The sequence below is a fragment of the Tachysurus vachellii genome, chromosome 18 (genome assembly GCF_030014155.1).
Source record: "Tachysurus vachellii isolate PV-2020 chromosome 18, HZAU_Pvac_v1, whole genome shotgun sequence".
NCBI lineage: Eukaryota > Metazoa > Chordata > Actinopteri > Siluriformes > Bagridae > Tachysurus > Tachysurus vachellii.
The window spans coordinates 17,404,611-17,418,470 of NC_083477.1; the positions used below are offsets into that span (position 1 = coordinate 17,404,611).

At 39.8% G+C, this 13,860-nt stretch overlaps 1 protein-coding gene across 1 annotated transcript in view; it reads right to left on the reverse strand.

Moving 5' to 3' along the window:
- The window catches only part of fat4 (FAT atypical cadherin 4), a 95,190-nt gene that overhangs the window by 7,927 nt on the left and 73,403 nt on the right, over positions 1 to 13,860 (reverse strand). Inside the window, exons 7-13 of the mRNA XM_060891835.1 lie at positions 12,549 to 12,729; positions 10,228 to 10,478; positions 5,658 to 10,013; positions 4,208 to 4,312; positions 3,605 to 3,912; positions 1,234 to 1,319; positions 654 to 833 (exon numbers count right to left, since the gene is read on the reverse strand). Coding sequence (XP_060747818.1) covers positions 654 to 833; positions 1,234 to 1,319; positions 3,605 to 3,912; positions 4,208 to 4,312; positions 5,658 to 10,013; positions 10,228 to 10,478; positions 12,549 to 12,729 — 5,467 coding nt within the window. The remainder of the gene's footprint in view (positions 1 to 653; positions 834 to 1,233; positions 1,320 to 3,604; positions 3,913 to 4,207; positions 4,313 to 5,657; positions 10,014 to 10,227; positions 10,479 to 12,548; positions 12,730 to 13,860) is intronic.

Genomic DNA, 13,860 nt, shown 5'->3' on the forward strand with positions numbered 1-13,860 from the left:
ACCTCCATTTTAGAAACCCATAAAAACACTGCATGTTTTTTTCCAGCTTCAAAAAACAGACGTTTGGACACTAATAAAAGCTATTAGACAGCAGGTGGTTGACTGAAGTGTGATCTTCAATAGCTGCCTGTTGAGGGCAGTGAGTTCACGGAGTGTGTGTGAATACAGTAGAGTCCAAAAGAGTTTAGTAGCAAAAACTGTTTTTATTTCAACAGTTACAAAAACACCAATATTACTTTATCTTTCTCTTTCTCTCCATATGAAACACATTTGGTAATGGTCAACCCAATCATTTTTCCTCTCACTGACTGTTTGAGACAGTGTGTGTTTTTCTTCTCTGTTGACCGAGCTAACAGTACACACAGATGGGCTATGGTTTTCTTTTAGGCTTGTCTTTGCTATACAGGACAGTAGTGATAAATAAACCACAGGCAAAGATAGGTTAGCTCAAGGAAGACTTAAGACAATTAAAAAAGGTGTGCCAGGAAACATACATCCCTAGTTCAAAATATCATTTGTTGTTTGCAAGGATAGCATTTTCAGCTTAAGTTCTCCTGTCATGGTAAAAAATGTTCAATGTAAAGGTGAATCTCTCTACATTCTGCACTGAATGTCTATGTGATTACACATGTAAGCGTATATGCGTAACGCACCTGTCTAAGATGCCTTGAGACAACAGGGCCTGCGATGGTTCTAGAGGACGTCCGTTGATGGCAAATTCCATGATGCAGCCAACAAAATCATGTGTGTTCACCTGATTTTTGCGCTGCAGGAGCGGTTCGATTGCCCTAACTCCACCGACTGACAAACGATTCGGCTGTACGTCCAATATCCTGTAAGTGTGAAGACAGGAAGAAAGATATAGGGATGAAGAAGATCGGTAAAGACAGAGTAAATAGGTAAAAAAAAATAAAAAATGATAGAATAGAATGCAGAAAACACAAGAAAGAGAGAGATGGTGAAAGATAGAGTGAGTACAAAAGAAAGCAAAAATAGAAGACGGAGTGAAAGAAAAACAATGAGAGACAACGAAGAGAATGCAAAGAAACCAGATGGGGAAAATTAGGACAGTGAGACAGAAAAAAGATATTCCATGTCCCCTTCTGGGAGTTACTAAACCACACAATGACAATAAACACAAATTAAATTTGGTGCATGTAAATAAATTACCAACTGAAGCTAATTTAGCAAAGAAATCTACAGCTAGCATCGTAAAGATAAGCGTGTATTCACCAGTCAGTATGGACAGCCACACTGCTGACAGCGCAGTACCCAGGCTCCTGTTCTTCTCCACAAAGATCAACAGTAAGTGATGCAGCCTTACAAAGAAAAAAGAATAATGCATAACTTGTTAGCATAATAAACCTCAAAATTTGCTGCAATAACAAATGATACAAGAAAGGCTGCAAAGAGTTTTTTTTTTGTATCTTGTATACTTTTCACTGAATTTTCCTTTCTTTTTATCCTTCACACCTCATTGAATTGAAATGAGGTAAAGAAAAACAATGCTAATTATGCTACAAACTAGCAAAACCAATTGAGGGTCAGTTAGCATGGCTGCTCGTGGTTTCCCAATTCTTTTATCCATCTTCCTCCAAATACAGTAAACAATGCTAATAATTTAAAGAATTACATCATGGACTAATTAGCATAGCTGGTAGGTGGTTCCTTTCTCTTGTATCCTACTTACTGCGAGGAAAAGAAAAACAATGTTAACTCAGTGAAATCCAGCACCAGTTTTGACAGATGCTAGGATGTTCTTTTAGTTTGTATCCTTCTTACTATAATGAACAATGCTAACATCACTAGCAATTAAACATATAAGTGACCAACTTGGAGTTTCCTATTCCTTGTATATTTCTAAACAAAGAAGACCCCACACTAAAAGTTCACATGAGGAGAAATGAGATCAGGCAAAATTGTTGTGAATGAAATAAAGAGTTACAGTGAGTTAAATAGAAACATCATTCCTCTCTCTTGTTAAACAAACACACTATGGCTCCTCACTGCCATTGTGTCCAAATCCACAACTCTGTGGTTTATGAACAGAGGGAGGAAAGACGGTTGTGGCAAGAGAGATGGAAAGAGCGCAAAGGTGTTGAAAAACAGGGGGCGAAGCTTGGCGCCCACACAGGCCTCTGGGTAAACACTGCAAAAACCCGCAAAAAGCCCCTGTTCCTAATCGTTAACGCAGAGCTGTGGCTTGGGAGATTGAAATATGGCTGCAAGAAAATAAACCAACGATGGAAACAAGACGCATTTGTCTTCTGCAGCTTTGGTGTACACTGATACAGTTGAGTTACCGCATGGCTCGACCATCTGGGCTTTTTATTACTATGGCTCTACACTTCAAAGAGCCTTGGCCGCAAAGAAAGACCTCGCACAGCAAGCCTACTGATCTACAATTGGCTCACCACGTCAACGGAATCACATTCGTTAAGATATGAAAAGCAAAGAATTGGACCCCAAACCTATACTGCATACAAAAGCGAAGAATCCCAGACATAGTCCGACGTAAAAATAACTGACGTCTTGTTGCAAACTCTTTATATGTGTTGTCTTAAAATTGTGGATTATAGGCAGTTTATTTTTTATACATCGTAAGCTCTTATTGCATAGTAGAGAGTATGTGTAAGTGTGTGTTTGTGAGCTCTCACTTTTAAAAGGAATCCAGCTGGGGCACATACAACTTTCACTTCTTACAAACATGTTTGTTGCCCAACTTACTGGTCTACATATAAAAGGAAACTTGCCATCAACAATTTTCACTTAAAAGTCTTATGTCTTTTCCCATCTTGTTAGCTTGGCAGTGCTGTGGATTAATAAGTCTTAACTACTGTTGCCCAAGAAAGCTAATGCCCTGTCTTTAGTTGCCCTGGGGCAAAGTTCACAAAGCAAAGGTACTGCTGAGTTTCAACCACAGGATCTCCATTTTTAATAGGCCTACTCTACAATCAGCTATGCCAACCAAATATGGCTGTTCAGTGGTACCTATGTTGCTTTTGTAAACTCTGATTGTATCCTCTATCCTTGGTAGAAATGAGGGAACATTAAGTCATAACAGGGTAATAAAAAAGTCAGCAGCTGCCTCCGGGCAGAAACTGGAACGTCTTAACTAAACAAAAGTAGCCTTGACTAGCATAGTTCAAGCTTAAGCACAGAGGGACAACCAAGGGTTGCTTATAACTTTAACATCTGCTCAAAATCCATGTCCAAAAAAGCACACACAGACCCATTTAAATGACCCACAACACCTTTTCCAAACATACAGATTGGGTGTTCTTTACACCTCCATAGGGATGTGCTGAAAGCTAGGTTTTAATTATTTTGCTCCACAATAATCTTCAGACCAGATTTTGAACTGTAGCATATACAAATTGCACCACATCGCTTTATATGACAGTGCTAGCAATGATTTTATGTAATTGCTGTTAAGGACTTTCTACTGTAATCATGAAAAGTGTTTCCACTCATCTGCAGCACTTCAGTAGTTTACAGATGGCGTATAGAAAGAGAGTTGGTATTTTTGACTATACATTTCAAAATGGCCTGGATGACTTGTTACCATGTTGGATGTTGTTTTACAAATCAAAACATGACTTACCATTCCTGCTCTCCTGGCTATGACCGTGTGGAACTGACCATCTGAAACTCGAACCATAGTCATGAGCTTATAGGTGCCACTGCCCAGGTTAAAGGAAAACTTCATCCGACCTTCGTAGATCTCCAGTGCCAGAAACTCAGCTTTATCACCAGTTTGATTGTCATGATTGTACATAATCAGGGCACTTTCCTTCAGTGTAGCAAACTTAATGTAAATATAATTATTGTTGGGATCCAGACTTGGGAACTCCATGTACGATAGCTCCTCAAATCCATAGCTGTTAAGCTCGCAGTGTTTTCCAAAAACACCTGTAAAACAGGAAGAGATAAGTTAGTATTTCTTCAATTGATATACAGTAATAACCTTGTATCCTTTTTTTTTTTTAATGAATTGAAGCAATAAACAAAGCATTATGCATACAGTATAAGTAACAAACATTCCCCCAAATCAGACAATATGGGGAATTAAAAAATTAAATGGATATTTCACTCCTAGTAGATCTTGATATTTTCCAGTATTGCCTGAATCATGGCCAAGTCTGATAAACACTGCTCGTGAACAAGCCTGGAACACCTGGCTTTTGCAGCTGGAGTGATGACTTACCAAACGGACAGTGACAGTAATAGCCTTCCACACGGCTCTGGCAGGAGCCTCCATTGAAACAGGGGTTACACTCACAGTAATTGATGATGGAGTCACAGGTTTTCCCTGAGTTCATGAAACAACACAAATGAAAATGAATGAGGTGAGGATGACATAGGCATATGGTGAAGGGCTGTTCTTGTATGGGGCTCCCAGAAACCAACAGGGGATTTTGTGCATTTACACTCTCTAGTTCTGGTGTATTTCAACCTCCTCAGCCAAAACAATTCTGAAAGGCTCTCACCTTGTAAATGCACCCAAGTGTCTAAAAGGGATGAAAGCATATACCTGTCATGACAGCATTAACTCAACAAATATACCCTATCTTCACTAGAACTGGGAGGCCTATAAAATGAACATTACACAATGGGAGTAACAAAATAAACAGATGGTGATCAATACAAGATGGTAGGGAATATGCAAACTCATGAATGTACAAAACTAAGATTTGCTTTTTTCTCTCGTAGTTGCAGAAATGCAAGTTGAAAAGCTTTAGGGAAATAAATTCCTTCCCTACAATTGGGTCTACAAAACAGGAAGTTGGAGGTTCAGCGGGAGGGCAGGCAAACTACTGTAAGTCAATAGGTGTAATACTTCTACAGCCCCCATTTATCTGGGGCCTCAGACATGAATGCTCACGATCATTTATTATGGTCATAATAAAATAGGACAATAATGACTCAAAGCTTGAGCGTGCCAGAGACAAACCGTCTGCTGTAGCTTTATATGACTAGGCCCTTCCAAAAGCTACAGGCAGCAGCTGCCCAAACAGAGCTGATTCAATATAATGTTATCGTAAACAGTTAAGTGCATTCACTTCCTTTACATCCAAGCTTACATTTATTAAGTCTTCAATAAGCCATTGCATTTGGTAGGGGCTATTATACAACATTGTGTGTTGACACTGCATTAACCATTTTAATTAGATCCCATTTCAGATGCTTTCTAAATTCAGCAGAAGTTAACAGAGGAGCATCATTAAAGTATTTTTTCTTTCAAGACACCATTATGCAGTTTGCCAAATGAACACTTAAGTTAAGGAGCTCTTCAAAGCATAAACATGGAAAGACTTTAGTACACAGAAAGCAGGTAGTGAAACTTGACTCAAATGCACTTAAGGTCAGCATGCAGTTGTGTCCTTATTAGGGTCAAACTACAGTACATCATCCCATTCACTTTAACATAAACATGACAAGTTGATATGTATCATAGCTGATACCCCAAACCGTAAACCTAACAGCAATTGTTTTTGGCAGTCGTCACTGAATCCTAGAGTTACAACAGCTCTCCAATTTTGCAGAAGCAAATATTTTTCTTGGATCAAAACTTTGCTATATTTGTGTGCAAACAGAATATGCAATGGCTTGATCAATAGCTGCTCATAAGGTCTAGATGTCATGTTTTACTATACCTGCGAATCCTGATTTGCAAAGGCAGTTGAAGCCACCTGGGAAGTTTTGGCACAGTGCCCCATTCTTGCATGGATTAGACAGGCACTCATTGACATCCCTTTCACATGCCATCCCAGTGAAACCTTCTGGACAGGAACATGAAAAGCCACCTACAAGGTTATGGCAGGTTCCACCATTGTGGCAAGGTGATGGAAGACATTCATTGATGTCAGTTTCACACAGACTACCAGCATATCCTGGCCTGCAGTTACAGACATAGGGCTGTAAGGGGCGATTTGAGACAAGAATGACTGGGACACTCTCTACAGTCATCATGTCTGGTGCGACACCAAGGCGCCGTTTGCAGCTGCCACCATTCTGGCAAGGGTTGTTAGTGCACGGGTCGTGGTCCACAGAATCTATTTTAACCCCACTTTGTCTGTGCAATGCTTCTTTTATACTCTGGAAAAAAGTAGTCACTCCACTTGGGTTTACATACTGTCCGTGTCCACGTTTGATAGCTGCCATGAGGAAGGTCTGATTGTTTAATTCAAATGCCCCGTAGAGCTGAACTCCTGTACCAAGTCCTGCTAGCTGTGAGTTTGCAATGCGTAAGAAACTGAGGTAGTGATTATTAAGGAAGTTGCTAATGCTTTGGGAATTGAGTCGGATTAGTATGCTGTTCTCCACTGTAGTATTGCTGAACCCAATAAAGAAAACACGAACGTTGCTGTTGACAGCACCATGTACACCATCACTGCTGCGCACTGTGAGGTCAAAAGTGCCATCCGTGGATCGGGAGTTTGAACTGAGGTCACAGGTTCCTTTGGGAATGCTAAAAAGGCTTGCAACAGGGGGGATCAAGGTGCAATGGAATGTGTCATGTATATCTGGATCCTGAGCTTTGACAATACCTAGGGACCCTCCAGGGTACATGTTGCCAAAGTAATGAACATAGATCTCAACAGAGCGAGGCTGAGATGGGTTATCATTCTGGTCATTAACTTTTATATGGATGGTGCCTGTAGAAGACATCTGAGGAATTCCAGAATCTTTGATGACCACAGAAAGGTAGAAATCACTGATCTGTTCTCGGTCTATCTCCCGACTGGTGCTAAGCTCCCCTGAGGAGGTTATGGTAAAGTAAGATGAAGCTAATGAAGTTGTCACTAGACTGTAGGAGAAAGGACCTTGATTTGGTGCAAGATCTGAATCAGTAGCGCTGAGGGTCATCACTGCAGTTCCTGCTCTCTGGTTTTCCATGACCTCTCCTCTCATGGTCATCAATGTGGGTCCATTATCATTAATGTCCTCTAAAGTTACAATCAAACTGGCAGTACCAGTAGCTGCAGGTGAACCAGAATCTATAGCCAGCAAAGTCAAGTTGTACACCGGTGTGGTCTCACGATCCAGCTCAGCTGCCACAGAAACCTGTCCAGTTTGTGGGTTGATTGTGAAAGCAGTAGATTCGTGGTTAGCAGCAATGGAGTAAGTGAATCTGCTCCAGCTTGGCACAGAATCTGAATCCTCAGCACTCACAAAGGTGACAAGACCTCCAGGTGAAAGTCCTTCACTCACTTGAATATCATATAACTCTTGGGTAAACACTGGAGGATCATTGGCATCAAGGATTGTGATATTCACAAACACCTCATCAATATCTGCACCTCTAATGCTCCCTGCATTTTTGGCAAGGACTTTCAATGAGATTTTTTCATCTTTTTCACGATCAAGAGGTCCTGTGACATAGATCTGGCCTGTGTTTTTGTTAATGCCAAAACCTTTTTTCCTGCTCCTACCAAAAATCAAGTAATAAACAACGCCATCTTGTCCCAAGTCCCTATCACTTGCAAACACCTCCCCAACAACAGTGCCTTTGGGAGCAGCCTCTGAAACTTCAAAGTAATATTGCTTAGATACAAAACGGGGAACATATTCATTGGCTCCTTTAAGTTGAATGTTGACATTTGCAAAGCTACAGCGTTCTTCGTCAGGTATGTTGAATGCTTTGACGGTTAGATGATATACTTGTTTGGCTTCATAGTCAAGAAAACCTTGTGTAGTTATGACACCTGTGTTGGGATCTATAATAAAAAGGTCACTGTCTGAGGACTGGATGACATAAGCCAAAACAGCATTGGGGCCAGAGTCTTTATCTGTGGCATTCATTTTGACCACTGTGGTACCACTCGGCACATTTTCCTGTACAACAGGGAAGTACTCATCAGGGTCAAACACAGGTGGGTTGTCATTCACATCAGTAACAAGGATATTGACTGTAACATAGCTGGTCTTGGCTATCCACCCTCCATCTGTAGCTGATATTCTAAGTTCATGTTTTTGGTTTTTTTCATAGTCCAAAGGTTTAGCCAAGGACAAAACCCCAGTTTTGCTGTTGACTGAAAACAGGCCATCATCATTGCCTGAAGATATATCATATGTAATGAGTCCGTTCATCTGTTTGTCCTTGTCTTTGTCTCTGGCAGAAAGAGTACGGATTGCTGTACCAACAGTAAGGCTTTCAGAGACTGTGGCAGTAACCTGGCTTTGAGAAAATTCTGGAGTGTGGTGATTTTCTTCTGTAACAGCAATTTTAAGAGTAGTTTTATTCAAAAGAGGTGGTGTCCCTTTATCTCTCACTGTTATTTCGAGCAGATAAACTCTATTAACATCAGAAGCAAGAGAAGAGGCGACAGTGACCCATCCAGTCTGCTTATCCAAACGGAATTTACTTGAGCTGTTGCCTCCTGATACTGCATACTCAATTTCAGAGTTGACACCATAGTCTTTCTTGTCATGTGCTGTAACTTTGATAAGTCTGGTGCCAACTTTGACACTCTTAGTGACAGGAGTGAAATATGAGGATGACTCAAATATGGGAGGATTATCGTTGCTGTCGATTACATTTACAATCACAGTGGTTTCACTCAATAGAGGTTTGACACCTCTGTCAGATGCTGTCACAATGAAGCTGTGTCTGTTTAAGTTAACATTACTGTGGCCAGTTGAATTTTGATATTTGAGTTGCTGCTTGACAAATATCTCCCCAGTGCTCGAATTAATACGAAAGTATTCAGACTGAGACCTAATGAAATAGAATATTTTACCATTAAATCCCTCATCAAGGTCTGTGGCAGAGACTTGGGTGACTAGTGACCCGATCTCAGTAAGTTCAGGATAGTCAAGGTAGTAGGATGGCCTGCTAAATCTAGGAGCATTGTCATTTATGTCAGTCACAAATATAGTGACATCTGTGCTGACAGTCCAGCCCGAATCATGAGCAGAGACTTTAGCGATATAATGATCAGTGTCCTCTCTGTTTAGAGGCCTGCTTATGGTTATGTCTCCTGTGCTGGGATTGATGCTAAAGGGAAGACTTGTATCACTAATAGTGTAGCGGCTAACAGCGTTGGCACCTGCATCCTCATCAGTAGTTGTCACACGGGTCACTGTGTACCCTACAGGTGCATTTTCTGGTACTGTAGCACTAAAAATTTTTGAAAATCTTGGAGCATTATCGTTCACATCTAGAACGCTAATGATGACTTTGACTTCAGTGCTTTTTGGTGTTGTACCACGGTCTGTAGCTTTTATCCTCAAGATATATTGAGCTACCTTTTCCCTGTCCAAGGGTCGAGTGGTGCGAATTTCTCCTGTGGCCCTATTGATGCTAAAGCTATTTTCCTTATTTCCATCAGTAATGGCATATTCCAACTGCCCATTAGGGCCACTGTCCTCATCAAGAGCTGACACCACAAATACTCTTTGAGGTGAAAGGTTCTCCAGAATCTCAGCATAAAATGGTTCTTTCTCAAAAACAGGATTGTTATCGTTAATGTCCAACACTGCAATTTCAATCTTCTCATATGCCGAGTAGGGAGGAAAGCTCTGGTCTCGTGCTTCAATCCAGAGTACATACTTGTCAATGTTCTCATAATCTAGGGCCTTTTTGATGGACAGTTCTCCTGAAAGCTGGTCTACATGAAATGCATTGTCCAGGTTTCCACTGGCGATGTAATATGATAATGGTCCAGCTCTTTTAGATGATCCTGAAACTTTGGTAATGACAGTGTTGATGGCTTGGTTTTCTGGAAAAGTGAAGCTTTTTTCTTTGATATTGATGATTGGGAAATCTCCACCTGACACGAAACGAACAGTTACAGTTGTACTATCCATTTTGGGATTTTTTCCACCATCTTTGACACGAACCGTGAACGTGACCTCAGAGGTGGCAGTGAGTTTCTCATTGGCCGTAATGGCTCCTCGGATTGGATCGATTGTGAATTTCTCAGAGTTTCGGCCACTTAGAGAGTAGTGCAGCTGAGCGTTGGAGCCTGTATCTTCGTCTGTTACAGTGACGGCAAACACTAATGAACCTGCATACCAAACAGAAGAGAATCATTCACATGATATTACACAATATTTCCTTTGTTAATTACTAGCATCCCCTTTAATGCATTATACAAACTAACATACGTTTATAGGGTTAAGACTAGTCATGTTTTTTTTTTTCAATTTATTACAATTATTTTTCTTGTTTTATAATAATAAGTCCATTAACCTTTACATAAACATGTTTATATCACCTACCTGGGGTGGTTGAGGCAGGAATGTGTGTGACGTAGGGGTGGTGATGAAATCGTGGTGGATTATCATTAATGTCATTAATGACCACAGAAACCGTGGCTGAGCTGGAGAGAGGTATTGGATGTCCACTGTCCGATGCAACCACCAGCAGTTCATAACTGCCCTGTATTTCTCGATCCAAAAGTGAGCTGGTTATTACTTGCCCTGTTGCAGGATTTATGGAAAACTGCCCATCTCCTCCACTCAGACTATAACTGTGAAAGAAAATACACAATATACATTATTTACAGAAATGCTCATAGATTTAAATTCGAATTTAATCAGACATAGGCAAGAACAGCTCATAAGATGTTATATTTTACTCCAGAAGGTGCAGGAATGCTACGGTATGTTAGAATATAATCCTGTTTTGTTAAGTCAGTACAGTTCAACTTTTTGTAAATCATTTAAATATAGCTCATGAAAGTGGAATATAAGTTCATATCAAAGGAGGGGTTAAGTATGTCATCCCTGTCGGGCGGAATCCTCGTATCTCCAAAACCGTTATTTTTCAGAAAATGAAAAAAACGGCGTACCTTATCTGCAGTGCACAGGGTTTAGTCCGCGTTGCAGTGGATTGTCTTGCGCTAAATTCCTGTCCTCAGACGAGCACCAGAACTAGCGGGGGTCAAGATTTTTTTTTCTTTGAGCCCAGTGTTTTGAAGACATTTACCTCAGAAGACGTGTTGATTCGTTGCGACTCTTCTTGAGGAGAAATATGCCACGAAGCTCTCTCGCAGAGTGAGGAAGAGGTGGACAGTTGAAGTGTCCAATGGAGTTATGAGATTTGCGCTCAAGCTATTTTCAAGGCTTTATTGGATTATAACTTGTAAAAATAACAGACCCACGTGGGGACTGACCAATAGCATCGATATGTGAAAAAATATAAAATTGACAAACTTTGGACATACGAGGTTTCCGCCCGACAGTGACGATTTGTTTCTTTACTATTGTACTACTGTATACTTTTACTTATACTGTGTACTTTTTTTTAGCCTGAAAATCAACAACAAGCACTGCAGACATTTTTATGACAGCTGGAGACAAGGCAAAAGAAAAATACATATTATACAGCCTTTGTATCTTTTTATTTGTGTGTGTGTTTGTGTACTGTATGTGTGTTACCACAGAATTTATGATGAATTCCAAATGTTTGAGTGTTTTAGTCTATAACAACACAACTGGGATATGCATGGCGACAAAATCAAACCTTTTTCATGCAGTGTGACTGCCGTAAATCACTCAGTGATACCTGGCAATTTCTTCCAGCTGTAGGAATTTCATTAAACAAAATTTGCCGTGTTTTTATTTCATTTTAAAAGTTCCTATTAATAAACCACAGGGCCTGTGATGCAATGATGCTTCTAACATTAACTTTCAATTTACTATTCAATTAACTTTTAATTCAAATGATTTATTTAGGGTCTCAAAATGATCCATTATTGCACATTTTGTTATAAAATATAATTGAGAGTTAACTGAAAATTTGAATAATTGAAATCTCCAAATTATATTATCTTATACGTATCAGTATAACATTTGTTATTGAAACTGCCCCAAAGTCACTTTCCATGCTCTGAGATCATATGAAATTTAGATGTGTGTGAGGTTATAAGAGATTAATAGGAGCCTAATAACATATTCATATTTAAAAAATTAAAATTTAAAAATTAAATTGCATTCATGTTGGGAAAAAAATATATTTCCAGTGGCGTTCCACTTTTAGTGATGTTTTAAAATGGGTCACTTTAATGTGACCAGAACAGAAGGGTAAAATCGGTCTGAAACCCCCTGTTGCTTGCTGGTCTGTCTGTCACTGTCCATCATCATCCTCATTAGCATGTTTTTTTGCAAAACTGGAGCACACTATTCACCCCCAGCAGGGAGTGGGACGGTTTAGAGTGGTTTGTGTATGGGTGTGTGTGTGAACATGAATACTTTTCTGTGTGTGCTACAACAGTGGAAATTAAAGCAGGACTATGGGCTACATATTGGACTTAATTATGGCACAACAATGATACACAAAAAGTCCAACAAGGTCCACGTTCTTTGGGATACCTATACAAGTGTTTATACAAGTTGGTATATCTTGTATGCGGTCAAAAAATGGAACTCTCCGAAGCAGAAAAGTGTTTAAATTGCTGCCTCTTTCATAAAGATACGGTATGTGCAAAACGTAAGCTACATTTAAATGAAACACTCGAAAATTAAATTTTCATCCAATTTCCACCATTTCATTCGGTATTTTAAATATATATTAAGTATACACGTCATGTGCACAGTACCTGATAACTCCATTTTGACCCACATCTCCGTCAGAAGCATTGACCAGCATTACATCACTTCCTGTAGGAGCGTTCTCCGATATGGAGGTGTGGTAGGAGGTGGAGGAGAAAAGTGGCACCATGTCATTTACGTCATCGACCAGAACCGTTACCGTAGCAGATCCGCTCAGTGAGGGAGAACCTAAAAAAGAGTGATAAGGTTTGTATAAGAAGGACTGGAACAAAACAGGAGGTGTGAAAGGTGACATAGCGTATTTGTATTCTTCTGGGCTCTGTCCCAATCCACACACTACCATACATGCTACCTGTGTTAGCACTGGTAAATGTTTAGTGTTATAGTATTATCACATATTACTTATTTTGGTGATGTGACATCTGACACGGAGCAATAGGTGGTATTTAAACGGCATAAATAGCTAGTACCTTTAACATGCTGTTTAGCTTGCTAGTGGTCATTTTTACAAAGATCTGTTTCAAATAACCAGCAAATCATTTCATACAATTCTCCTGAATCGAAAAAAAAGCCACAGCCATATTGAGTTTAGTACATTTTTCCAGTCACTATTAGGCCGCAAAAACACGCCAAACGTGATCGTCATGGTGGAAATTCAGGACAGGACAAAGTCAGTGGTGTTACAGTGTTTTAATGAATCATGACCTCTCAGTTTTGGCAGTGGGATCTCCTGCTGGTTTCTTCTTTACATGACACGGTCAGAATGCCTCAGGGGAAAAAGTCATATAACCTGAAACATCTTTCTTATACGTGGCTTTTTAGTCAGAGTAGCAGCCACAGGTCAGAATCAGAAAAAGGAATATCCTCAGTTGCCATTTTATGAGGTATACCTACTTAGGGGTATAACTGAATATGAACAGATTATCTTGAATGATGAGAGTGTTTTCTAATTTAATGCAAATATAGATTTTTTTTTCTTCTAAAGGGCATCGTGTTAAGACTAGAATTGTGTATTGGAACTGGGGGGGGACAAAGAAAGCCTTGTATGATGCATGCACAGTGTTTATTCATTCATCCTTAGTAACATCCTGGTACATTCAAGCAAAATGTACACACTAATCTGACAGTACTGGCATTTCTATCTCCCCTATATTTCTCTTCAGTAAGAAGTCTGGTTTAGACCACAAAAACTTATATCTAAATAGATATACAGACAGTTTATTGATTGTGTTACACACCTAACACCTCCAGTAGTTCACTTCATGTGACAAGATGTAGATTTCTACGACTAGATGTGTCAGCCCTTCGGGAAAAGTGAACACTGTACATAGATCCCGCACTGAACAGATACAGTATTAC